General features: G+C 36.4%; 2 protein-coding genes across 6 annotated transcripts in view; one reads left to right on the top strand and one right to left on the bottom strand.

The window, feature by feature from the left end:
* The window catches only part of INTS9 (integrator complex subunit 9), a 128,173-nt gene extending 101,503 nt beyond the window's left edge, over positions 1–26,670 (bottom strand). For 3 of the 4 annotated variants that reach the window (XM_051975737.1, XM_051975738.1, XM_051975740.1), the window contains exons 1-3: positions 26,577–26,666; positions 26,237–26,372; positions 2,568–2,695 (exon numbers count right to left, since the gene is read on the bottom strand). In XM_051975737.1, the coding sequence (XP_051831697.1) occupies positions 2,568–2,695; positions 26,237–26,245 (137 nt within the window). In that variant the 5' untranslated portion in view covers positions 26,246–26,372; positions 26,577–26,666. Of the gene's footprint in view, positions 1–2,567; positions 2,696–26,236; positions 26,373–26,576 lie in introns of all 4 variants that reach the window. The other variant, XM_051975739.1, reaches the window with a different exon arrangement.
* Positions 26,671–26,813: 143 nt separating this feature from the next.
* HMBOX1 (homeobox containing 1) overlaps positions 26,814–27,984 on the top strand; it is a 250,258-nt gene continuing 249,087 nt past the window's right edge. The window contains exon 1 of one of the 2 annotated variants that reach the window (XM_051975742.1): positions 26,814–27,102. The gene's annotated coding sequence lies outside the window, so the exon portion shown is untranslated. The remainder of the gene's footprint in view (positions 27,103–27,984) is intronic. The other variant, XM_051975741.1, reaches the window with a different exon arrangement.

Here is a 27,984-nt window from a genome sequence, read left to right as displayed (position 1 = left end):
CAGAAAATCATTCCCAGGATAATACACCATGACCAAGAAGGATTTATACCAGGAAGGCAGGTTGTTTCAATATCAGGAAAACTATTAGCATAATTGACTATATCAATAATCAAATTAACAAAAACCATATGATCATCTCAATAGATGCAGAAAAAGCATTTGATAAAATGCAACAACCATTCCTACTAAAAACATTTGAGAATATAGGAATAAACGGACTCTTTCTTAAAATAGTCAGTAGCATCGATTTAAAATCGTCAGTAAGCATCATAGCTAATGGGGATAAAATGGAACCATTCCCAATAAGAGCAGGAGTGAAACAAGGTTGCGCACTATCTCCATTACTATTTATTATGGTATTAGAAATGCTAGTTTCGGCAATAAGAGCTGAGAAAGAGATTAAAAGAATTAGAATAAGTAATGAGGAAACCAAATTATCACTCTTTGTAGATGATATATATATGATGTATACATTTTCCATACAAATAAAGTCAGATCTAAACAATTAGAAAAAGATTAAGTGCACTTGAAGAAGCTGAGCGAATATAACAAGATGACAATGTTACCTAAACTAATCTATTTATTTAGTGCTATACCATTCAGACTACCAAGAAACTATTTTAATGACTATTAAAAATAACAACAAAATTCATCTGGAAGAACAAAAGGTCAAGAATTTCAAGGGAACTAAAACAAAACAAAACAAAACAAAACAAAACACCAAATGATGGTGGCTTTAGCTGTACCAGATCTAAAACTATGTTACAAAGCAGCAGTCACCAAAACCATTTGCTATTGGCTAAGAAATAGACTAGTTGATCAGTGGAATAGGTTAGGCTCACAGGACAAAACAGTCAATAACTATAGCAATCTAGTGTTTGACAAACTCAAAGATCCCAACTTTAGGGATAAGAACTCACTATTTGACAAAACTGCTGGGAAAAGTGAAAATTAGTATGGCAGAAACTAGGCATGGACTCACCAAGTACACCAAGATAAGATTAAAATAGAAAATAGGTTCATGATTTAGCCATAAAGAACGAGATTATATAAATGACAAGAACATAAGATAGTTTACCTTTCAGACTTGTGAAGGAGGAAGGAATTTGTGATCAAAGAAGGACTAGAGATCATTATTGATCACAAAATAGAAAATTTTGATTATATCAAATTAAAAAGCTTTTGTACAAATAAAACTAATGCAGACAAGATTAGAAGGGAAGCAATAAACTGGGAAAACATTTTTACAACTAAAGGTTTTGACAAAGGCCTCAATTCCAAAATATACAGAGAACTGACTCTATAAGAAATCAAGCCATTCTCCAATTGATAAATGGTGAAAGGATATGAACAGACAATTTTCAGATGATGAAATTGAAACTATTTCTACTCATATGAAAGGGTGTTCCAAATCATTATTGATCAGAGAAATGCAAATTAAGACAACTGTGAGATACCACTACACACCTGTCAGATTTGCTAACATGACAGGAAAAGATAATGACGAATATTGGAGGGGGCACGGGAAAACTGGGACAGTGATGCATTGTTCATGGAGTTGTGAACAGATCCAACCATTCTGGAGAGCGATTTGGAACTATGCTCAAAAAGTTATCAAACTGTGCATACCCTTTGATCCAGCAGTGTTACAAGTGGGCTTATATTTCAAAGAGAAATTAAAAAAGGGAAAGGGACCCACTTGTGCAAAAATGTTTGTGGAAGCTCTTTTCATAGTGGCTAGAAGCTGGAAATTGAATGGATGCCTATCAATTGGAGAATGGTTGGGTAAATTGTGGTATATGAATGTTGTGAAATATTATTCTCTAAGAAATGACCAGCAGAATGAATACAGAGAGGGTTGGAGAGACTTACATGAACTGATGCTAAGTGAAATGAACAGAACCAGGAGATCATTATACACTTCAACAACAATACTATATGAGGATTAATTCTGATGGAAGTTGCTATCTTCAGTAATGAGAGGATCCAATTTAGTTCCAATTGATCAGTGATGAACAGAACTAATTACACCCAGTGAAATAATACCAGGAAAGGAGTGTGAACTGCTTGCATTTTTGTTTTTCTTCCCAGGTTATTTTTACCTTTCTAAATCCGATTTTTCTTCTGCAACAAGAGAACTGTATACATATGTACACATATATTGTATTTAAGATAATACTTTAAAATGTTTAACGTGTATGAGATTGCCTGTTATCTAGGAGAGGAGGTGTAGGGAAGGAAAGGAAAAATTGGAACAGAAGTGTTTGCAAGGGTCAATGTTGAAAAATTACCTATGCATATGTTCTATCAATAAAAAGCTATAATAAAAAAAAAAAAGAAAAGAAAAACTGTTATGCAAACCTTGCAAAGATGTTAAGGTCCTAAAAGTCAAACTCCATGAATTCAAGTCCTTGAAAATTCTTATGTTTGAAAGTTATTTTGATAAAGAGAAGAGAACAAAGAGAACAAAATTGCTAAAACCTGTGGAGTCCATAAAATCTATATTCCAGCTAAAATTTTTTAGCAAACCATTCTCCTGCATGCTTATCAGATCTATCAGAACATACCTCTGAACCAATGGTAGGGGAAGAAAATTTAGTGTCGAAGTCATATCCAGGCCACAATCTAACATGATGGTAGTAGACTTGAATTTGAGCACATTGCATGGTAGAGTTGGGTGTCCTGATAAACAGTACTGGAAGAAAAAAATAAATGGAGTGAATAATAAACCACAAGAAAATTTCAAACCAAAAAACAATCAGAAATTACTTGTTCTTATGATAATATCTTAAAACATAGCCCAAAGGGTTATCTGTGCCTGCAAAAACCCTCCCCACTCTGTCAGTTCTCTATAACCCAACAACTTAGAATACACAAATCCAGGTACATGCAATATATTTTTATCTGCTCTAAATGTTCCTTGGAGAAGACATATCTTTTGTTGAGTAAAAAGTTGCTTCTTATCAGTTATAACCTTGAATAAGATAGTTAAGTTTTGTTTATCTCTCACCTCTCACATGGCACTTACAAGTACCTAATACAGTTACTATAAAGTACTTCACAATGATCTTTGAGTGTTTTCAATTTGTGTTCTAAACCTAGCTTCTGGATTATGACATCCATATTAGACCTAAATTCTCCTTTTGTAAAATAATGGGAAAAGTGACTTTCCATAATGAGATTTTCCTTAAGATTCCTTAAAGAAGAGATTAACGTACCTTCTGGGTAAGTAGGTTAATTAAGCACCAATAAAAGATTATGGCTTAATATTCTTCATAAAAATGATTCAGAAGGGCAAATGTCTTATTGTGAATTACTGACATCAAGAGCAAGGGAGCATGAGTTGCCTATAATTTGAGGACAGCAAGCAGAAGAACAAGTACAAGTGACTTGTTTGTGGCAGAAAGAACATAAAAATAAATGAGATACCTAAAGTTTAACCCCTGAGATACCTAAAGTTTAACTCCTAACAGCTGAGATACACAATAGAAGCCATTATTATAGATAAAGATTATAGATGCAAAACAACACACTAATTTAACACATTTCTTCAGCGCACTGTGGGTGCCATGTCAATAAGATCATTATTTTTATGAATTAATGCCTTCCCCTTTTTACATAAGTTTTCTTATTTTGAAGATTGATACAATTGATATGTATATATAGCATTTTGCAGTTTGCAAAGCACTTGTATAGGAAAGAAAAAAATTTCTCCATGATATAAAAAACTCCACAGGGACCTGCCCCTGGGTTGCTCAGCATAAAAAGTTGAAGAGTTTATTCTCTTGTTGCCTTGTACATTAATTCATTTTGATTTAAGCACAAGTATTTTATGAGTGAAAATAATGGTACATCAATGTCTAGCTTTACATGCCAAAAGCACACTGAGCTAATGTTTTCTAATTATCTGCCATTGTGTTCTGCTATCAAAAAGAAATTCTCCACTCTTCTTTGGAGAACAATTTCACTAAGCAATAAAAACTTCATACAGAAAAAATGAGGTAAACTTTATAGTCTATTTTCCAAACAAGCTAATTATTTTATTAATTTTTTCCATAGCTATGTGATTCAATTGATAGAGCATTAAATAGCACAAGACCTGAGTTCAAATCCTGCTGCCTCTGAAACATACGGTGTGAAACTGGTCAAGTCGTTTAACATCTGTCTCAGTTTCTTTATTGTTAAGATGGAAACAACAATAGCACATATATCTCAGAAGTGGTGTGTGAATAAAATGAGATACTATTTGAAAAGTGCTTTGAGAACCTTCAAGTATTCTATAAATGCTAGCTATTAAATTACTAATCACTGTACTTTGGCTTTGTGTCTTGTTTTTTTATACTCTCCTTTACACTTAGGAAAAGTCATTATGTTAACCCCAAAGAAGCATGATTATTTGATTCATGAAAATCTTCACTGTTTAAGTCTGAAATGAGTCACATTGCCAAAAATCCTTAGGTCATTTCAGTTTTTTCATCTGTATTGGGAGTTGGACTAGTTAGCTAATAAGGTCCCTTCCAAGAAGAGATCTGTATCTCATGACTACTATCCCAATCTTAGTTAAAGGTCTGTATCTATATCATCATAGGCTGCTGGTGAATCAATAAAGTCCTAAACACCCCAAGACCTGTCCATAAATGTTTTCTGTACATAGTTTTTGAGTTCAGAAGTCAGTTCAAAAGACTGTATAACAGTTTATGTTTGCATACCATTAGACAGTAATATAATGCTTTTACACATTTTATTTTACCTGATCTTACCAGAGCTTCAAAAACTTGTGAGGACAAGTTACCTTCAATGAAAGCAAATTGAAGGTCCCAGATATTAAGCCTTGCCTAAAGTCATAAGCAATTAGTAAGTGGTAGAATTAAACCTCAATCAAAAAGTCTAGTGCTATTTCCAAACATTACATGTTTTAATAGTCATCTAGGAATGTAGGGTAAGAAATCTACAGTCTAGATCAATTGCAATTCAATAAATGGTTATGAAAATCTTTCTGTAGTGAGAAGCAATATGGTACAGTAAGAAAATGATTTTAAAGCAAGACCTGATTTTAAATTTTGCCTGCATGGTTTTGGGCACTTAATCTTTCAGGATTCTAAACAATTCTCTAGACTATTAAGTTGAAAAGAATATCTCAACCTACTGACTTTGTGACCCCCAACTGGGGTTTTCTTGGCAAAGACATTACAGTAGTTTCCTGCCATTTTCTTCTTCAGTTCATGTTGCAGATGAAGAAACTGAGGCAGGGTTAGTTACATAACTAATAAGTGTCTGAGACCAGATTTAAACTCAGAATGATAAGGCTTTCTGACTTTAGGCCTAGCACTCTAGCTGTTACGTCATTCATCTATCCTGCCTTATCTACACAGGTAGAGACAATTTCCCCACCTGGGACTTCCCCATAACTGAGGAAATGAAAGATCCAATGCATCTATTTTATATAATAATCTGTGCTAAGTAATGCAAGGCATGGAATTAATGTCTTGATTCTTGTCTTCAGGAAGATTATAACTTAGTTGAAGAATACATTAGTATGTAACAAGTTAAAGCGAGTATACATTATATATAATAAAAAATTGAAAACTTAAAGCAACTTGATATAGTCAAAAGAACATAATTATATTATAAACTGACATTACTCCAAACTCTCTTCCAATCTTGTTAATGAATACATAGTATGTATACACAATTATAATTATCCTTATGCTGTTTCCAACCTCCACAAATATATAAGCATTTCCATGTATTATCATAACTTACATAACTTATTTTTCATAGTTATAATGTATCTCCTTAGGTTTTTACAACAGAGTTTCCTTAGTTTTTTCCCTACTGTTTTTAAATCTGGAGTGTTTTTTTTTTTTTTTTTTTTTTTTGGGGGGGGGGAAGGGGAGAGAAGATAATACTACTATGAACATTCTTCATATACAACTTTATTTTCCTCTCCTTGGGATATAATCCTCTAAGTAGAGTTAGTAGCTGAAAGGGTATATGTAATTTTTTATCACATGGAAACAGATACATACACACATACACACATACACACAAACACTCACACTCACATAAATATACTATTCTCCAGAAAGATTATATCAATTTATTTTGTTACAAAACATAAGTATTTCTCTATTGTCCTGCCAATAAGTTTAATGACTGTAACTTATCTTTAAATAACCTCGTTTCAAAATACTTTAAACATTAATAAAATCATTCTTTTAAAAGTTTTCTTTTATTGAATATAATTTAAAACACAAATAATTCAATTAACAAAGAACAATAACCTAAAAAAATTGTAAATTTCTGTTATATAATCTTAATATAAATCACCAAAACAGATAAAGGATAAAGGGTGATATAAGTAAATTAGGAAAGCAAGGAATAGTTTTCCTATCAGATCTATGGAGAACAGAAGAATTTGAAACCAAATAAGAAATAGACACCATCACTAGATTTAAAAGGTTTGTACACAAACAAAGTCAATGCAACCAAGATTAAAAGGAAAGCAGAAAGCTGGCAAATAATTTTTATATCAAGTATTTCCTGAGAAAGGACTCATTTCTCAATTATACAGAGAACTGAGTCAAATTTATAACATTACAAATCATTCCCTAATTGATAAATGGTCAAAGAACACAGGAAGTTTTCAGACAAAGAAATCAAAGCTATTTATAGTCACTACTGACTAAAGAAATGTAAACTAAAACAACTTTGAGGTACTCAATTCACAACTAATATGACAGAAAAGAATACAATAAATGTTGGAGGGGATATGGAAATCCGAGATGCTAAAGTACTGCTGGTAGAGTTGTGAACTGATCCAATCATTCTGGCAAGCAATTTTGAGATATGTCCAAAGGGTTATAAAACTGTGCATACTCTTTGATCTAGCAATACCACTACTAGGTCTGTACCCCAAAAAGAGTAAAAAAAAAAAAAGGGAAAAGGACCCATTCGTACAAAAGTATTTCTAGCAGCTCTTTTTTGAAGTGGCAAAGAATTGGAAATTGAGGATGCCCATTAATTGGGGAATGCCTGAACAAGCCTTCATGCATGATTATAAAGGAATTATGAGCAGGCTGATTTTAGAAAAATTTAGAAGGACGAATATGAACTGATACAAAAGGAAGTGAACAGAAGCAAGAGTCCAATGGAATGCATTTGCAATTCTACATAATGATTAATTGTGAATGATTTGGCTATTCTCAGCAATACAATGATTCAAAAACTTCATGATGAAAAATACTATCTGTGGTGTTCTTCTTTAATATAATAATGGTTCTCTCTGGGAGAGCAGGTTTCTTGGGGAGGTTTTCTGGAGACAGCCTTCGTTTCAGTTAAGAGTAAAAATCACCCAAATGCAGCCAGGGGCTAAAAGTTCAGATCTTTTAGTGCTTCCTCCAAAATACCCCAGTTAGTTTTTTTGGTGTCCTATCTCTCTGCTTGGTTCTAAGAGCTCCCTCTGAATGTCTCCAAATCCAAAAGTTTGTCCTTCAGTCTCTAGCCAGCCAGATAAAAAATGGAATGAATCTCTCTTGCCTCTGAGAGAGGGCTTGTGGCTTCCTCCCAGAATGCTCCTCTCCAACCCCTGGCAATGTTCTGAAGTAACTCTTTAACCCAAAGCTAAGAGCCTCTTTATATATGATCTCCCAAAGGTTGACTCCTCCTTCTGGAGGCAGGGATTAAGGGAGGTGTGAATTCAGATATCTCATACTAAACCCTGAAATCTCCCAAAGTGTGAACTCTAATGAGTAAAGGTGTGAACACAAACATTGTTTCTCAGTTCCATTTAGTACCTTGCTTCTTCTGGCCCATAACATCTCCTTGTAGGATCAGATCAATCATACTGAACCATGCTAAATTAGATAATTATTGTCTCTATCAACTCTAATGACTTAGCACTTTGTAAGGATTCCAACAACTATCCACCTTACATGAATTGAGTATGAGTGAAGTGTGCAAAAGGAGAAGATTCTTGTAACAACACAGTACAGATGATCAACTCTGAAGACTTTCTTTTTACATCAATAAAATAATCAAAGCGTACTATTTTCAATTTTTTGTTGTCTTTTCTTTCTCATGTTTTTTGCCTTTTCTTCTGATTCTTTTTTCACAAAATGACTAATGTACAGATATGTTTAATATGATTGTACAAGTATAACCTACATCAGACTGATAGTAGTCTCGTGGAGAAGTGAAGGGAGAAAAAAATGGAAATCAAAATATTATAAAAAAAGTTGAAAATAAAAATTTTAAAATAATTTAGACTTAAATACATTTTTTGTTTTCAACATTCACTTTGCAAATCCTTGTGTAACAAATTTTTCACCCTTCCTTTTCCCTCCCCTAGACAAGCAATCTGATATAGGTTAAGTATGTTCATCTCTTCTAAACATATTTCTATATTTGCCATGCTGTACAAAAAGAAGATCAAAAGGGGAAGGAGAAAGAAAAAAAAAAAAAAAGCAAAAAAAAAACAAAAAAACAACAACAACAAAAAAAGGTGAAAATATTATGTTTTGATCCATTCACTCTACATGCAGATGGCATTTTCCAATACATTTCTATTAGAATTATGTTGGATCACCTCCTAGTTGAAAAGAGCCAAGAACATCACAGTTAATCATCACTTAATCTTGTACAATGTACTCACTTCACTTAGCATCAGTTCATGTAAGTCTTTCCAGGCTTATATGAAATCATCCTGCTCATCATTTCTTAGAGAAAAATCATTATATTACATTTCTATACCATAACTTACTCATTTATTCCCCAACTGATGAACATCTGCTCTGTTTCAAGTTCTACAAACATTTTTGCACATGTAGGTTCTTTTTCCTTTTTAATGATCACTTTGGGATACAGATCCAATAGAGACACTGCTGGATCAAAAGATATACATACTTTTGTAGCCCTTTGGACATAGTTCCAAATTGCTCTCCAGAATGGTTGGATCATAAATTAATTTTTTTTTAAAGTAATAAAAGAAAAATGTTATCTCCATCCACAGAAAGTATTGAGGGGAGTCTGAATGCAGATCAAACTGTACTATTTTTCACTTTCTGTATTTTTTTTCGTGTTTTTCCCCACTTTGGGTCTGTCTTCTTTTACAACAAGACTAATACGGCAATATGTTTTACATGATTAAAAATGCATAACTTATATTAAAGTGCTTACTGTCTCAGGGAGTGAGGAGGTGAGAGAGGAAAGAAAATCTGGAACTCAACATTTAAAAAAAAAGAATGTTAAAAATTATTTTTACATATAATGGGAAAATACTAATATGCCAAATTTAACAAGATAGTAACAAAATTCCTATGCTCTCTTACACTTTTATTTTGAAAAATGTTCTATGTAAACTATTTTTTTTTTTTACATCTAAGCCTTCCCACTAACCTATCCTCCTCTGAAAAAACTAATTTCCTTGTAAGAAATAAGTATTGGCAAGCAAAATAAGGCAAAGCAACACACTAGCCTTATTCTCATTCAATATCTCTAATCCAAGGGTTCTTAATCTAAACCTGTTTTGCGCAATGGACATTCATCAATGCTTGATGAAGTTTTAAAGTAAGGACTTCATTACAGAGAATTCCCAATCCCTCTATTTTTGTCCACCTGCATTTTTTATTTCCTTCACAGGCTAATTGTACACTATTTCAAAGTCCAATTCTTTTTGCACAACAAAATAACTGTATGGACATGTATACATCTATTGTATTTAACTTATACTTTAACATATTTAACATGTATTGGTCAACCTGCCAGCTGGGGGAAGGAGGGCAAAAGTTTGAACAACAGGTTTTGCAATTGTCAATGCTGAAAAATTACCCATGCATATATCTTGTAAATGAAAAGCTATAATAAAAAAAAAAAAATAAAGGACTTCATTGTTAATCTTTTGAAGTCACTAATTGCTGCTCTGGTCAGTTTGATGTATTTCAGAGTTGTTTCCTTTCAAATTATTACTGTGGTCGTACATAAATTGTTCTCCAAGTTTGTATTTATCTCACTCTGCTTCAGTTCATAAGTTTCTCCATGTTCTTGCTTCTGTCACAAGAAGTATGCATTTTTTCCCCTTATGTGGAAATGGCTCATCACTTCTGATCTAGCAAATAGGATCTGATATTTTAAGGAATTCTTTATGTATATTAGTGTTTTTATAAGTAATACCTGTCATTTGTTTTAATGTTGTTCTTTTCGAGATTTATTATATTTGTGAAATTTTTTTGCTTTTGCATTTGAATATACCCACTGTTGATGATATTTTCAAATCTTTTGAATTATTACAAATTTATCTCTTTACAAACAAGATAAATATGCTATTCTACCCATCTAGTTTGCAAATAACTCCGCGAGTTAAAATATCTAATTCTTCTTTTTCATGTTTAGTCAAAGATTCTAATACATGATGAATCATCAATTAATTTATTAGAATAAAAGAATGCTGCCCACAGCTCTTTGGATAATAACTGGGCAAGACCAAGATAGCAGAAAACAGGAAATAATGCTTCAATTACACTTTATAAGGTACAGAGAGTACAGACACAAATAGTGCAGGAGGCAGAGAGGCAGGTGGCACCCAAATAGGGTCAGTCAGTGGAAGAAGGCAGGCAGCATGAGGAAGAGAACACTAAGGAGAAGAGTTGTTTACATAATTGTGGATTTAAGTTGAGGGTCCCCAGGAAGCATGGACACTTGGGAGATAGAATAATACTGAGGGGGGAGGAGGAGAAGGGTGATGACCCAGGAATTTCACAATCTCATTTTCTAAATAAGGTTTTATTGGGAGACAGACATTTATTTGTATAACTTAGGATTAGTTCATTTAACACATCCACATCATTTCAAAGTTGTCAGCCAAGTGTGGGGTTCTGCTTCTCTTACTGTGGAGGTCTAAAACTTATCTGAAACCCATAAGCAGTTAGCAGGACCAAGGTGCCCTTACACTAAGTGAGGCCTGGCTGGTTTCCCCTGACCTAACACATAGTCTCAGGATGTAGCTTTTAGTTAATTTATGAGACATTTTGCAAGTAACCATTATGCTCCCTTAATTTTAGGAGTCTGTGACTTGTATGTTTCCCCTTTGCAATCTTATTTCCTGCTGCTGCTATTTCATAGTGATTACTTATAAACTTATTATACTAACTAGAAGAAGGATGAATGGGGGGGGGGGGTTAGAACAAGATATAATTTCAAACATTTGCTTATTCTAACAGATTCATGATTTCATGATTTCACTAGTGTAGGATCATTAGTACAGATAATGTATCACAATCCCAAAGTGCCCTTCCCCTGTTTTTCTAGGAAGCCTCTCTGAACAACCTACTTACTGTGCTATGTCTTTCTCCTTTATCTGTCTTGGAAGTATCAGTATACTAGTTATATTATTTGTATCAGATTCTCAATATATAAGCAGTCACCTATTTTTCCAGCGATTTATGTTCTTGATAATAGTTTTTAGATATATAGCTTCTCCTGTGAAATCAACTGACCAAAAAACGCTTATTAAGCATCATCTCTGAGTCAGGCCCTTAGTTCCCATCAGAAGTTTACATTCTATCAGGAGAGAGTGTGAGCACATTTATGCAATTACAAAACAAATATCAAGTAATTTAGGAAAGGTATTATCAGCTTGGGAATCAGGAAAGGCCTCATGAGGGAAGTGACAGTTGGTCTGAGCTTTAAATAAAACAAGGGGGAAGTGAAGGGAGAATGTGTCATGCAAGAAATGACAAAAAGAAGTTATGACATGGAAGTTCTCATAGGGAATGTACTGCAACCTGCTTACACTCACCATGTGCCTTTCTCTTTTCTCTTGGGTTACTTGTAATTCTAATTAATCTGAAAATAGAATATCACTAAGAGAACACAGGTCTTAAAGAGAAAACAGGATTTTCAAGAATATGGAATGGCCAATCTATAGATCATTCTTGTGCCTATTTCTGAGGAGATTTGTAATATTCCTGAGTTTGATGCTTAGACTTTAAGAACCCTGCCAGCTATAGAGCTTTGATCTTATGTAATTTTGAAAATAAAAGCTTTTATAAAACTTATGAACAAGATATTTTATTTGAATGTTATGGAGGTTGCCTATGACATGTCTGTGCCTATTACTATAGCAGTGTCTTTACTGCTGGAACTGTTTATCACCTCTTCATGTAATATTTTGCTAGATTTCAATACTCAGTGGATATAAGAATGAAGTTCTCTCTGCTGTTACCTGCCATATAATCTCATAACCCTCACTCCAATATCAATGTTTGAATTTAATTGTGTTAAGAAAGCTCCAATATAATAGGCTCACTAACAATTACTTAAATGAAATGATGCTGGGGGCCGAGAATCTTTTTGGTATGAAGAGATTTGTTTGTAAAATTCATGGCAACTGGATTTGAGCTAAGCAATTTTGTCTTCATAAGTTTTTTCCCTAAGGTACCTGGAGAAATTATTTCTACTTTCAAAAGAAATCTTGCAACTCTTTCCTTAGGTCATAAGTGAACTTTGTTGTTAGCATTTTGGCACTCAGTAAGCTTCTATGATTGCATTTTGAATTATGGAAACTATTTTTTTATAACATCAGAAAACAACAAGCAGCATATGATTGATTGGTTAAAAGCAAACAATGCAAAAAAAAAATAGATACTTCCTTTTGGAAAGTGAATTAATTTTGGCATTATGAAGGAATTGTACTTCCTTAGCTTTGGAAAATTTTGGATTCAGACAGTAGCTATATTAGTAAAATTTTAAAAACCACATTTTAACTGGATATTGATAGCAAATGTACATTATTTCAGCCCAGCAAAATGTAATTTGTATTCTCCAACCAAAGGTTTCTCAATGAAATCTAAAACTAATTATTTAAGACACAACTTAAATTTCCAATGAAAATAATATTTGGATAATTTCTTAAATATCTTCATATAATCAAATTTCATTTCCCTCTTTAATCATTTCTACATGTTTTACAAGAAGACCATAGCCTTATATATCTAAAGTTTGAAGGAACCTCAGAGGCTATCAATCCAATCTCATTTTGAGTAAAAGAATATTTTTTTCAAAAGACTTAAGTTTTTCAAATGAACTTTTATGTTAAAGCTATACTTCTGCAATTTGGAACTATGCTCAAAAAGTTATCAAACTGTGCATATCCTTTGATCCAGCAGTGTTTCTACTGGGCTTATACCCCAAAGAGATACTAAAGAAGGGAAAGGGACATGTATGTGCCAAAATGTTTGTGGCAGCCCTGTTTGTAGTGGCTAGAAGCTGGAAAATGAATGGATGCCCATCAATTGGAGAATGGTTGAGTAAATTGTGGTATATGAACGTTATGGAATGTTATTGTTCTGTAAAGAATGACCAGCAGGATGAATACAGAGAGGACTGGCGAGACTTACATGAACTGATGCTAAATGAAATGAGCAGAACCAGGAGATCATTATATATACCTCAACAATGATACTGTTTGAGGATGTATTCTGATGAAGTGGATCTCTTTGATAAAGAGAGCTAATTCAGTTTCAATAGATCAAAGATGGACAGAAGCAGCTACACCCAAAGAAAGAACATTGGGAAATGAATATAAACTGCTTGCCTTTTTGTTTTTCTTCCCGGGTTATTTATACCTTCTGAATTCAATTCTCCCTGTGCAACAAGAAAACTGTTCGGTTCTGCACACATATATTGTATCTAGGATATACTGTAACCTATTCAACATGTAAAGGACTGCTTGTCATCTGAGGGAAGGGGTGGAGGGAGGGAGGGGAAAAAATCGGAACAGAAGTGAATGCAAGGGATAACGCTGTAAAAAATTACCCTGGTATGGGTTCTATCAATAAAAAGTTATTAAAAAAAAAAAAACAACACTATACTCCTGATGACAAGTTGATTTATACTGTTGAGCACAAGCATTGGAGGGGTGGGGGTGTGGGAGGAGGAGACTGAGAGAGAGGGGAAGGAAAAGAAGGAATGGAGGGAAGAGGGAAAGAGAGAAAGGGGGGGAGGGGAGAGGGAGTGCACAAGTCAGCACATAGTGATAAAATTGCACCAGACTATCAACACCATTAGAAAAACTACTTACAAAACATGTCTTGCATGATGATGACAGCACTTTTAACTCTAAGGATAGAACATTTGAATAAAATCTTACTCATCCTACCTCAATGATTGTTTAAATATGATTAAGAAAAATTTGAAATATGCTATTAAATACTTAATAAAAAATTAAGGACCGTATTCATTCTTACCCAACTTCAGTACCGAACTGAATTTAACTTTTTTTTTTTTTTGGGGGGGGGGGGATGATTTCACATCTTATTATACTTTATGCTCATTATTATAAGCATCAGATCTTATTGTACACTGTCATAGTAGATGTAACTAAACTAGCCCTTGACAACCTGGAATTCTTCAGAGACAAAAGTACGAAAGAAAAAAAATGCCCTTACAAAATATATTGATATTATGGTAAAATTAATACTATAACTAAAGAACTAAAGTATTACAAAGTAGACACATGAGGGCACTCTAACCAATCTGCAATAAACTGCAAAGTTGAGAGTAAAATATACATCGTCACATTCTCTAAAAATGGTTTAGTGACTGAGGGAAATTTCCACAAAAGACTCAGATAAACCAGTAATGTTTAAAGTAACAGGCTGTGATTATAATATGTTTTAATTTGACAGAAGGCAAATCTTAAGGTTTAACTGGAATCAATCAAGATAGGGTACTAAGTAATCAAAGAGTATCACTACAGAAGGCAATTAGAACTTTAGGTAAAATGTTCTTCAAAAAGAAAAAAAGAATGATAAAGAAAGGGGGAAAAGAGAGAATGATGTTAACAATAGTCACAAGATAGACTCTTGAAACTTGCCAAACTCTTGTCACTCCTACTAATCCAGGTACAGGACAATAAAGAAGCAGTAAAATTATAGAAGAAAGTCTACGAGATTTGTATTTTCCCCCCATGATAGTATTTTATTTTTTCCAATTACATGTAAAAATATTTTTTAACATTCACTTTTATAGGATCTTGAGTTGCAAATTTTTTTCTTCCTTCCTTCTTTTCTCCTTCCCCTAGACATCAAGAAATCTGGTATAGATTATGCATGTATAACCATTTTAAACATATTTCCATATTAATCATGTTAAAAAAAAATCAAACAAAAGGGAAAAACCATGAGAAAGAAAAAAACAAAAGCATAAAAAAGATTTGTAGGCAGAAGGCACAGGGTTGAAACCTGGCTCTATTAATATTGGGTAAGTTGTTGAACCTCTGTGGAATTCTGTTTTCACAATTATAAAACAAAAACAGTAAGATTAGATCAGAGGTGTCAGACTCAACCCTGCCTAGTGGCCTGAAATAGATTAAAACTGGGAATTGCTTAAGAAAAATAAATATACAACATAACATATATAATGTTAATTCTGGCTTTCTAAGTCAATATGTGGCCATTGCTCTTTGAGTTTGACACCATTGGACTAGATAATCTCTGAGGTTTCTTCCATCTGTAAATCTGACTCTTTTCTGTCATCTCTACACTAGCTAGGGCAGCTGATGACAAAAAGAACCATGGGAAAGGTTCTTGATTGGGTTCATGTGACTGGTTTCTAATTGTATGAGGGAAATGCTGAAGATTGTCAATGAAATAATGACTGCACAAGGTCAGGTCACAGAAGTTTCCAGAAAGGGACTGGGGGGGGGGGGGGGGGAGGAATAGAACAGGGGGAGAAGGGAGGGGAGGGGAGTTTCCTCTTTGGATTAGAGGGAAACTGAAACAAAGGAGATCTCTGGGTCTGAGAGATGCCCTAAAACACAAAGATTTTCCCCCGTGATGATCACATTTGTTAACCAGACAATACTATTAGAAAACCAATTAAACTTTAACAAGACTGGTATTTGGAAAATATTATTGCAATTTCTTGAATTTCTAATAAATTCCAGGAAGTCTATGATTTTGTGCACAAATCAGAAAATACTATCTGCCTCAATGGAGACTAGTTGCAAATGAAATTTAGTTAACTTTATGTGAAAGCTGATAAAAATTCTCAAACATAACTCAGGATTGGTTGGACCTCTTCTTCAGAGGCCCTTCTTTCTGTTTGATGTTAATTTGTCTTCCTCATTACTACTGTCCAAAAGCATTTATTAATTGCTTATTCTGTTTGCTAAATGAAAGAAATCAAAGAAAAAGCAAAAAAAAAAAAAATGCCTGACCTTAAGAGACCAGAGGCTTTTTACCAAGGGAGATAACACGTACATAACACAAAATATATACATTGGAAACAAAATGGATTTAGAAGTACAAGGACAGGGTTTAACTAAACCTTCCTTAATTCTTCTTTAACACTTTATGACCTCAAGTTGCTTAAACCCTCTGTGCTTCCTTTATCTAATCCAATCCTTGTCTAGATAAATCCCTTAAACTAGGCCTCAATATTTTTACAAAAATGAAGGAGTTTTACTGAAGACCTATGAGTAGTTGTGCAGCTCTCTCTTTATATGATTACTTAAGTCTATCAAAAATCTATTCTGTAGCATATCTCACAAGCAGTCATCTATCTGTTTGAGAAAGAATATAGTATATCCCAAGGCACCTTATTTCATTTTGCTACCATTCAGATGAATGTAGAGTAGGGGGCAGAATGCTGAAATTAGGAAGAGTTAGGTTCAATAACAGATTCAGAAGCTGTATGACTATCAGCAAGTCACTTAAACTTTGATCCTCAGTTTACTCATCTATAAAATGGGATAATATATAGAATATCTACAACAGAACTACTGCTAGGCTCAGACAAGACACTATGCTTAGCAAACTTTAAAATGTCATTAGTAATTGTGACTATTAAATTTCCTATTATAAAATATGGTTCAAAGAATACTCTAGACTGTCAATATCTTTTTGAATTATCACTGTTTATCTATCATGTTAGGAAATTCCTTTCAGATTTGTTTTATTTCTAAAATTGATGCCATCTATGCCTTTATCTAAGACACTGATGAAAACAATAACTAACAGCACAACGCCAAGGCCACATCTTGGTGCATTACCTGAGAGTTTCCTTCCAAACTGCCACAGGAACTGTTAATAACCACTCTGCCATCCAACTAATTCTGAATCCAACTAATTGTATGACTGTGCAACCCACAAATATCCACCTCTTCACAGAAGAAACTTTACTAAATACTTTGCTAAAATTAAGTGAACTATATCTAATTTAACAAATATTTAGTAAGGAGCTATCTTATACCAAGATATTCCCTTAATTTAGTAGTTTAGCAACATTATAAAATCAATAATAAGTGAAGTTTCTCCTGAATCAACTTCTTGGCTTAAAAAATTGATATATTTTGTTTGGACACAACAAATATTTAAGTCAATCCCTTACTAGACAAAATAGTGGGTTTAATTCTAACTGTCAGAAAGTAGGAAAATATATTTAACTTTGACAAGATGGTGCTAACATTGATCACAATGAGGTTTTTTTCCCTTTCCATGTTCATGTTTGTTATACTCATTAATATACATATTTTCTGTAAAGAAGATGAACTTGATGATTTCTTAAGTTTCTTCCATATATATAACCAATGATTTCCCCATTCTGTTAGAAAGAAACTATGAAGGCATCATAGTTAAACTTCAAGGATTAAAAGAGCACATAACAGTCAATAGTCCCAAGGACTTCATTAGCCTTTTTGCCAAACTGGGGATGTTTGAAGGCAGAGTATAAAATTTTGGAAAAGCCAAGTTTCCACTGATGATAAAACCAATCTAGCTGGTTTGTCCATAGTCAAAGAACTCAAAATCCAACACCCAATTTTCTATATTAATAACCTTCGCTAGCACTTCTGAGCATTATAATAAAAATAACTTTGAATATCACGCACAAATAAATAAATGGAGAACAAATGCTATTTCTGTTCTGAATATCAAATAAAGCATTCAAATTCTAGGAAAAAAATGCCAAAACTAATAATTTCTTCCTAGTGAGAAATTCCAAATATAGAATCTAGTGGCCCTGTTCAGGGGATCATTTCTCTTCATGTTCAGGTTAAATTACTCGATGATGGTCACATAGATAATATATGAGAAGCTGGATTTGGGGGCCATGCTTTACTAATTATTGACAATTTATTATATAAATTTACCACCCAGACCTCTAGTCATCTTCCTTTCGTGCCTCTAGGCTCATGCCTTTCCAATCCTTATGTTGAGAAGAGCAAACAAATCAATGCTATCATTACCAGAAAGGACTTAACACTTACCATGGTGTCACAGGCTGAAATAACTCTCCTAGACCACTAATGCCTCAGATAAAATGCCTTTTTCTATTAGATTGTAAGCTGTTTGGGGACAAGGACTGTCTTGCCAATAACAAAAAACATTTGTACTGTTTTTTACGATGGTCGGCATCATGTTAAAAGTTTTGAAAATATCTCATTTGATTCTCTCAACAATTCTGGGAAGTGCTATTATTATCCTCATTTTTACAGTTCATTTTAAGTTCAAAACTTAAAGAAGAGTTAAGAAGAAATTAAGTGATTTGTCTTTAGTCACAAAGCCAGTAAATATCAGAGGCCACATTTGAATTCAGCAAGTATTCCTGACTGCAGGTTCATTGCTCCATCCACTGTGCCATGCAGCTTACTTTCTTTTGAAAATAAATTCAGAAAAAAAAAATTCTGGTTACTTGAAAGTTCTGATAAAGTTTGATTAGTAAAAATTTAACTGTATTATATTACAACAAGAGAATAAAGGCTTCAGAGTAGATAATTTCTTCAAGAAAAATATAATTAGACCACTGGCAAAAAAAAAATTGTGATAAAAAAAGTGGGAAAATCAAGAAATAACAATAACAAAAGCCAGCCCTGAATAGGATAAATACTTGTTTTAACAAGGTGGTACAAAGACCTAACTGGGGAACAAATTCTCAAACCAAAGATTCTGCAAAATATTTTTTAGCTTTTTAAAACTAAATAAAATGCTTTTAAAATACCTTATTTTCATTCTCTCCTACAGTCAATATAACAATCTACTTTATGCTAGGTATACAAAAAAAGTTTATAGAACACTGTCTCTACTCTCAAGGAGCTTATAATGGGGGAGTGAACAAATAAACTACACATGTCATATATGCAGGAAAAAATAGGAAATAATTTAAAAGGAAAAATATCAGAAGAGGGATTGGGAAGGTTTCCAACAGAAACTGGGATTTCAATTGTAACTTAAAGGAAGACAAAGACGTCAACAGTTGAGAGACTTCTAGAACTCGGGACAAAGAAAATGTCCAGAGCTGACAGATGGGATGCTTTGTTTAAGCAACAGCCAGGAAGCTAGTCTCACTAGATCAAAGAGCACAAGAAGAAAGATGGGAAAGGTGGGGTATGGATTATGAAGGGCTCTAAGTGCCAAACAGAAGATTTTGTATTTTGTCCTGGAGGTGATAGAGAATTACTGAATTTATTGAGTAGGGGAGTGATGAGGGCAAATGGAGTGATGTGGTCACTTTACCATTTGAGGCAGGGAAAAGGAAGAGATGGTAGCAAAAGGTAATAGAGGAAGAGGGGAGAAGAGGGACCTCGCAGAAGGACTTCACAGAGAATGGCCTTAATTTTCTTCTATATAACATTAGAAGGTTCTTGCCTGAAAGGAAGAGTGTGGGGAGCCACAGAAGGTTTGAAAGATAAAAAGGTTTGAAAGAACTGTTGTGGAAAGAATAACAAATTGATTAAAAAAAAAAAGTAAAAGGATTGCCAGGAAGCAATGAGGGCTCAGGTGAAGTTAACATAAATTTGTGGTGGGCCCAGTCAGAATCACTGTGTGATTTTCATCACATACATTTAGAAAGAAGCAAGTATGTGAGGGTTAGTGGTGAGACAATGGGCTGAAGCTTGGCAGGAAACAATTAGAGATCTAAGAGGACCAGGGACTCAGGGGGACAGTGTTAAGTTGAGCTGTTTCACCAAGAAGTCAAGATGGGGAACAGAGAAAAGAATAATAGCAAGAGCTGGGAAAGAATTGAGGACTCAAGGAATTGGAGGTCTTGGTATGTGCAAAGACTAGGTTTGGTAAGGGAAGGAAGAGAAAGAAGCATCAAGTTAACTTACTCTGTTCAGATAGAGATTTCAAAATTCTTAAACATAGAGGTTCATTTGTAGATGAGGTGAAGATCAAAGATCCTAAGATCTTTTGTGTGGGGAAGATATGGTAGAGTAATAGGTCATGGGAAGTCAATGGGTTGAGGAACTGAGCAATTAGGTATTTGAGGGAGAGTCAATATATAAGTTGAAGTCTCCTAGTAAGAGATCAGGAGTTGTTGAACAGATAAAAATTGTGAGCCAAGTATCAACCTCATTAAGGAAGGAAAGGGAATGATCTGCATTATCTGTAGATATGATTTACTAGAATTCTGATTATTTAGTAGATAAAAATAGCAATGAACTCAGAGGATACCTTATTGAGTGATGAGGTGGGGGGAGGGGGAGAGGAGAACTGGAAAGTGGCAATGGGGAACAAGAAGTATTCTAACTCCCCTGTTTTGACTGGTGAGCAGAAAATGCAATCACGATTGGAAAGAGTAGCTAGGGAACCAGTGTCAACAGATTGCAATGATTCCTAGAAGAGGGAATGAGGAGAAGAAGAAAAGATTTAGGATAAAAGTTTGTCCACTATGGTGCAGGTATTCTATAAGGCTCAGTAGAAGGGGAGGTGGAAGAGATGAATTACATTGGGACTTTGGGATGAGGGATTAAAGAGTATAGAAATAAGAAATAGTGAGCAAGGAAATGAAGAATGGGATTTAGATGATGACCAACAGGAGTTTGGTATTCTTAGTATATAGGATATGAACCAAATATGAGATTTCATTAAATGAAAGACAGGATGTACTCTGCACCAAAAGAGGCTGGAAATTAGGCAGAATACAAGTAAATCATGAGATGGAAGGACCGTGGTCAGATGAGGGGAGGAGAGGACTCCTTCCTTCTGAAGGCTGGATATTAGGCAAGAGGTAGTGAGCTGCAGGACACTGAAGTTGTGCTCTCCACTGACTGTTTTTCCTCTTCACTGGATGGGCATAGCAAGTAATGAAAAGCATGAGATCAAAGGGAACATTGCTTCTCTATGCACCCATGGCTTTTCTATGTCAGTTGCAGGAAACCAGATAGACAGCAGCAGCAGGTGGAAGTTGCCTTGTATTGGCTCAGATGGAAGTTGTTCTGCCAGACCCTAGCTGCTTTCCCTCAGGGAACATGAAGCTGAGGATGTAAAGCATGCAGTCAGAGAAAAGTCTTACTCTTCTTCTGCCCTAAAACTGGAGATGAGGAAGGTGCAGTAGCAGGGAGCTGTCCAAGGATGAGGGAGTTGTTATGGGGCAGACAGAAGTTAGGCAGCCCATAGCAGCCTTCCTTCAAGCAACATGAGTCTCTCTCTTCTTCAGATGGTGTTAAGTACTATTTCCCATCTTCTAGATGAAAAGAGGCTCAGTGAAGATCAGTGTCTGGTTCAAGGTCACACAGATAGTAATCCTGAGAGACAGGATTAGGAACTAATTTCCAGTCCAGGACTTTATCACATCATGATGCCTCTCAATATTTGAAAGTTGATTTTGTCCTCAATTGCCATACATAATAACTTCCCTTTTTCATTCCCTCTTTTTCTCTCCTGTAGTCCCAATAATCCTTTAGATCAGTGGCATCACACTCAAATAAAGAGATCCCTGAGGGATACATATTGACTTAGAAAACCACAGATTAACATTACCTATTTTTATTGCAATTTAATTTGTTCTGTTAAATTCACTTTTCCAAGCACATTTTTATCTGGGTCAGGCTCAGAAGTTTTGTGGTGTTGGCCTGCAATTGCAAGTATAACACTTCTACTCTAGACCCTTTTTTCTAGACTTATTTCTTTGTTTCATTATGAATCAGAGCAGTTTGGGTTCATCCTAACACAAAATGTTTATGCATTATGAAGATAACTAACAGCTTGAGGCTTGTAGGTGAACTTAAATTTCTTTGAAGAGTTGCCTAAAAAGACTTGGGATTTAATGTTTTTCAAACCCTACTGTTTTGTTTATATAAATTTTTTCATATTTCATTTCAAAAGCACCAAATAATCATCAATTTGGAGATAAGACCACCAAGACAATAAGGAAGAAAATTTAAGAAAATATTTCCCCTAAAATGGCATTTTTTTCCCACAGGGAAAAACACACAAAAAAACAAAACAAAAACCCTAGCAAGAAAAGTTTTCCTGAAACTTGCTTTTTTTCATTTCTAGATGTTCATACTTCTAAATATATCCAATATGATTTCATGAGAAAAGTCATATATAAAATAGGAAAATCCATTTAGATTTCTTTGAAAACAAGTGATTCCAGTTCAAGTACATTTTATTTTACTTAATTATTTAGTATGGAAATCTTACTAAAATGTATCAACCATTATTCTGCCTTTCTAAACAAAGTACAATGAATTAATATGTTTTCTTGATGACTCAGGGTTTTTGTTTTACTTTAAATGGATTTGTGATTTCATTCATATGGATGTTCTTTCCAAAGACTCAGACCATCCAGTTTGGGCATTTTGTGATGAGCAAGTCATCTCATAATTTCCCTAGGGGGCAGTAGGGAGCAGCAGCAATATGCTGAAGGTTTTGTTTGATTTTTTTTCTAGTTAATTATACTCTCCCAGGAATTTAAGGCTCAATACATCAAAAATGAAGCATTTAGAAGAATTGTTGGATTGATATTATACCTTCACCTTGGTTCTACATTGCTTAGTCAAATCCATTCAAGTCATGGCATTCTGGCAACATCAAGACTTGTTCCTTATCTGAGGTCATCTTCTATAGTAAGGATTCCTACAGAACATTTCTTCTATTGCCAGTCAGCTTCAAGTGAAGTCCCTAGGAACATCAAATCTCTAATACAAAAGGTTGCCACCAAGGCTGGATACATCAATCTCTGGCTTGATACTTAGTCACCTGTGCTCGTAGAAGGAACATAAAATAAGAGAGAGAGAGAGCCAGGAGCCTTAGCTCAGGTTTGCTGAAGTCAACATATATACTTTAGTTGTTCTATGCTCCCAGATATGATGCTGCTGGGATGGGAGGTGCTTTCCTGTGGGAGGAAAAGTGAGCTTCTCTTCTTTCATTCCTCCAGTGAGAGATCTATATTTCACAGATGGGATGATAAAGTCAAAGGGTGCAGTCACTTTTTTAAAAGGTCTACTTCCTCTAAATGGACTATTTTTCCTGGATAAGTGGTTTTTATGCTTAATTCAGATATCTTTTGCTGCTATCATGAGATATCAATTGTTAATAATGTGTGTGGAAATATATACATGTATATATGTATACACACACACACAAATGAAGTTAGATGGCACAGTGAACAGAATGCTAGGCCGGAGTTAGAAAGACTCTGTAAGTGCAAATCTGGTCTCAGATATTTACTAGCTGTGTGACTGGACAAATCACTTGCCTCAGGTCCTTAATTATAAAATGAGCTGGAGAAGGAAAAGGCAAACCACTCCTATGTCTTTAGCCAAGAAAACCCCAAATGGGCTCATGGAGAGTTAGACACAAATTAACAACAAAATGTATACATATATATAAATGTGCGTGTACTAAAATTGCTTTGACTTTAAACATTCTCGTCTATGTCAAGACATAATTTCTATTCCAATGATTTGGTCTATAATTTCCTTAAAAGACCCGTTTAATTCCTTTAGTTATTAAGATTTTTCTCCCTCCAGATGCGGGAAAACTGGGACACTGATGCATTGTTGGTGGAGTTGTGAACAAATCCAACCATTCTGAAGAGCAATCTGGAATTATGCCCAAAAAGTTATCAAATTGTGCATACCCTTTGATCCAGCACTGTTTCTATTGGGCTTATATCCCAAAGAGATACTAAAGAAGGGAAAGGGACCTGTATGTGCCAAAATGTTTGTGGCAGCTCTGTTTGTAGTGGGTAGAAACTGGAAATTGAATGGATGCCCATCAATTGGAGAATGGCTGGGTAAATTGTGGTATATGAATGTTATAGAATATTATTGTTCCGTAAGAAATGACCAGCAGGATGAATACAGAGAGGCTTGGAGAGACTTACATGAACTGATGCTAAGTGAAATGAGCAGAACCAGGAGATCATTATACACTTCGACAATGATATTGTATGAGGATGTATTCTGATGGAAGTGGATTTCTTTGACAGAGACCTAACTGAACTTCAATTGGTAAATGATGGACAGAAGCAGCTACACCCAAAGAAAGAACACTGGGAAACGAATGCGAACTATCTGCATTTTTGTTTTTCTTCCCAGGTTATTTTTACCTTCTGAATCCAATTCTCCCTATGCAACAAGAGAACTGTTCGGTTCTGCAAACATATATTGTATCTAGGATATACTGCAACATATCTAACATATATAGGACTGCTTGCCATCTAAGGGAGGGGGTAGAGGGAGGGAGGGGAAAAATCGGAACAGAAACGAGTGCAAGGGATAATGTTGTAAAAAAATTACCCTGTCATGGATTCTGTCAATATAAAGTTATTATTAAATAAAATAAAATATTAATTAAAAAAAAGATTTTTCTCCCTCCTCTAATAATCATTCATCTGTTTGCATGCTCTAATTACAACTTCCAGGAGAATGTTAAGTTCTTTGAAGGCAGGGAGTTTACATTTTGTCTTCATAGCTCTTGCACTTAGCAGTGGCTTGTATATTCCTTTTCTTTTAGTCTTTTTCAGTTATGTCTAACTTTACATGATTCCTTTTTGGGGTTTTCTTGTCAAACATCCTGAAGCCTTCCTTTTCCAGCTCACTTTACAGATAAAGAGCCTGAGGCAAACAGAATTGACTTGTCCGGAGTTACACACTTACTAGCTGAAGCCAGATATGAACTCAGTTCTTGACTTCAGACATGGCACTTTATTCACTGTGCCACCAAGCTGTTCATGACTTGTACACAGGCTGTTGGGAATAGGTCCCAGATCTGTGATTTCATTGGTAAAGAAAAAAAAGATATTCCCTCTACAATGCAGACTGGTACTTTTTCTGTGATAGACAGTCCTATACATGAGATGTGTAGGATATTAAAGGTTGCCCTGAGTGACACAGCCAATATGTTGGGCATGACTTAATCAGTAACTCAAAACTACAAGGAACAAAGTCATTGTGTGGTAGAGCCCTGGGTTTCTGGGTTCTTAAACTAGCTTTCTATCCATTCTGCCTCTGGCCTTGTACAAGGTGAATGGTTAATAAATTCTTGTTAGAAGGGACTCTTGCAAGTTGTCATGCCATTGCTAATGTGTTCCTCTAATAAAAAAAGTACAACTTGTCACATTTAGCTCTATGTCCACTCTCTTCCATCTCTGATAAGTGAATGTTTTCTTTGCCTAGCACTAATGCACTGACCCTCGAAACAAAAAGATAAAACTCCTGGAATGCTGGGACTTTTTTTTTTTTTTTTAAACATTCCATGTAGTTCAGTGTTGCATACAAAATTCCCAAGCTAATCAACATGAGGATTAACTGATAACAAGCACCTCCTCAACATGATGGTGAGGAGCCTCAAGTAAAATCCAGAAGGGATCTTGGGAGATAACGTAGTCCAGAGATTCTTGGACTTGATTTTTAAAATATCTAGATAAGCGCTCATTATAACTGGTATTTTAATGTACTTAAAAACATTATTCTGAAAAGATGTAGACTTCCACAGAGTACCAAGTCAATACCATTTACAAAGGGCCTACTATGTGCCAAAGGGTCCATGACACATCCAATCTGGTTCATTTCCCTCGTTTCATAAAAAACAAACTTAGGTACAACAAATTACAATTCCCGAAATTAGAGAAATGAATGGGGCTGAATATTTGAACCAACGTGGTCAGGATTGGGGTTCTTTTCTACGCATTAGAAGATATTAAAAATGGCATACCGGAATCATGTTGGTTAGACATGACCTGTTGAAAGGTCTCGGCAGGGGCCACTGGTCAAGCCCAGGGATCCCAGTAAAGTGCATTAAAATGAAATCCCTTGGGTACGCGAAAGCTGGAGGATGCTAGCCTTTCGCACATGGGCTGCCCCCCTCCCAGCATGCTTTTCTGCATCATAAATCTCCCTTTCCTTCCCTTATTCCCCCGACCGCTGTCTTTCCACAAAAGAAGCCGTTGGGTTTCCAAGTCCTAGAAATCACCCTCGCCCTCGGAGCCGCGAGGGGAGACTCACCAGCTTCATATTGAAATCTTCGCTGTTATGCGTACTGCAGGACTCCCTCACTCCCCGAAAAGGGACTTCCGGCTAAACCGCCGCCGCTGCCGCCGCCGCCGTTGCCTTGCCGTCGCCGTCGCCGCCGCCAAACGTCCTAGAGCATGACGGAATAGCGAGTTTTTTCCCCGCAATCCTATTTCCTCTGCCCGCTCCCCCCTCAAACCCGGAGCATCACGGGAACTGTAGTACGCCCATGGCTTCATGATGAGAATTGTGGCAATTCTTCATTTCCTCCCCTTCCTCTCAGAATCCCTCCCTCTGCCGGCTACGATTTATCCCCATTGCCTCCTCTTCTAACCTCTCCACACTCCAAGGATGATATCATGTCCCTTCACCGGACCCGATGCCTTGGCATTGTGGGACCTGTAGTCCCGGTTGGTGCTGATTCTCCCTTTCCCTCCTCCCTATGGGGAAGAGAAAGGGCGCGGGCTTTGCCGGGAGCTGTAGTTCCCAGGGGCCGTTTGGCTCTGCGGCCCCTGCTTTTACCCCAGGGATCAGGGAACTACAACTCCCAGGGCCGCCCGGCGGCAGCAGGTGGGAGCGGGGCTGTTGATATCAATATGGCGGTTGTCAGCCAGACAAAGACAGTCAGTCTGATGTGATTGAGACAAGGGAGGTTTTCAGGGGGAGACTGGGAGATAGGGGCCTCCCCTCCCCCTTCCCCTCCTCCCACGCCGGCCTCCACCCCCTTCCCCAGCCCCCCTCTCGCCCGAGACCCCGTGCGGAAGACACCCCTCCCCCCTACCTCAGCCCTTCTTCTTGGGACGTTGGGGAGGGGGTTGTCCGCGAGGCGGAGAGAGAGAGAACTCAGCCAGGCTCCTGAGGTGAGTGGAGCGATTTTCTCCAGCTGGACACCCCGAACCTCTCCTCCTCCGCACTTTCCTGGAGGGTTTGGGGGTGGGGAGCTGGGGGTTTGTCAGGGGTGATGAAGTGTCCGAAGGGAGTATCTGGCTGGCTGGGTGACCCGACTGTGGGGTGGGGCAGGATTATTATTTTTTTTTTTTGGGGGGGGGAGATTGTCGACTAACTCAGAGGCATCGGCTGCCCCTACCCCCGTCCCCTCTAACTCTGCCGCCCTTGCCTACAGGCAGAAGATGGGGAACTCATGGAGGTGAGGGTCTCCCTGCTGGAGTTTGGGAAACTGAGACTGCAATTCGAGGGGTGTCGGTGTGCGCGCGTGCGTTTCATTTTCTTAAGTGTCCTTAACTTTGTGTGTGTGTTGGGGGGAGGGGGCGCGCGAGGTGTGCCCCGGAGCGGAGGAGGCCGGTGCCCCGCGAGGTAAAGGCGCGCTCGGGGAGCGGGGGGCAGATCAGGGCCTGGGCTGCGGAGCGTGCCCACCCCACGGTGGGGCTGGCCGCGGGCTTCGGGGGCTCCCGAGGACGAGCACCCTTAAGGCAAGCACAGATCAACGCGGCGCCGCTGAGGTGGGAAATGAAAAAGTAGCCCGCGTCTTCTCCTCCGGAATCGTGTTCCGGTGACACCGTCGGGGCTCCTTCGAAAGGCGTCCGCCTTCACCCCCAAACTGTAGGTGGGGTACCTCCTCCCGAAGTGAAAAGGGCTTTTAAATTACTTGAGGGTGGTTTTGTTGTTGCTGTTGTTTGTAAATATAGTTTGTTTTTTCTTTAAAGAATGTGCCGGGCGTTTTTATAGGGAGGCACAGTAAAGGTGGGAGGGGGCTTAGGTGTATAGTTCAGAAAACACCAGCT

Source organism: Antechinus flavipes, chromosome 2 (assembly GCF_016432865.1).
Source record: "Antechinus flavipes isolate AdamAnt ecotype Samford, QLD, Australia chromosome 2, AdamAnt_v2, whole genome shotgun sequence".
NCBI classification, from domain to species: domain Eukaryota; kingdom Metazoa; phylum Chordata; class Mammalia; order Dasyuromorphia; family Dasyuridae; genus Antechinus; species Antechinus flavipes.
This window is presented reverse-complemented; position numbering and strand designations above follow the sequence as displayed.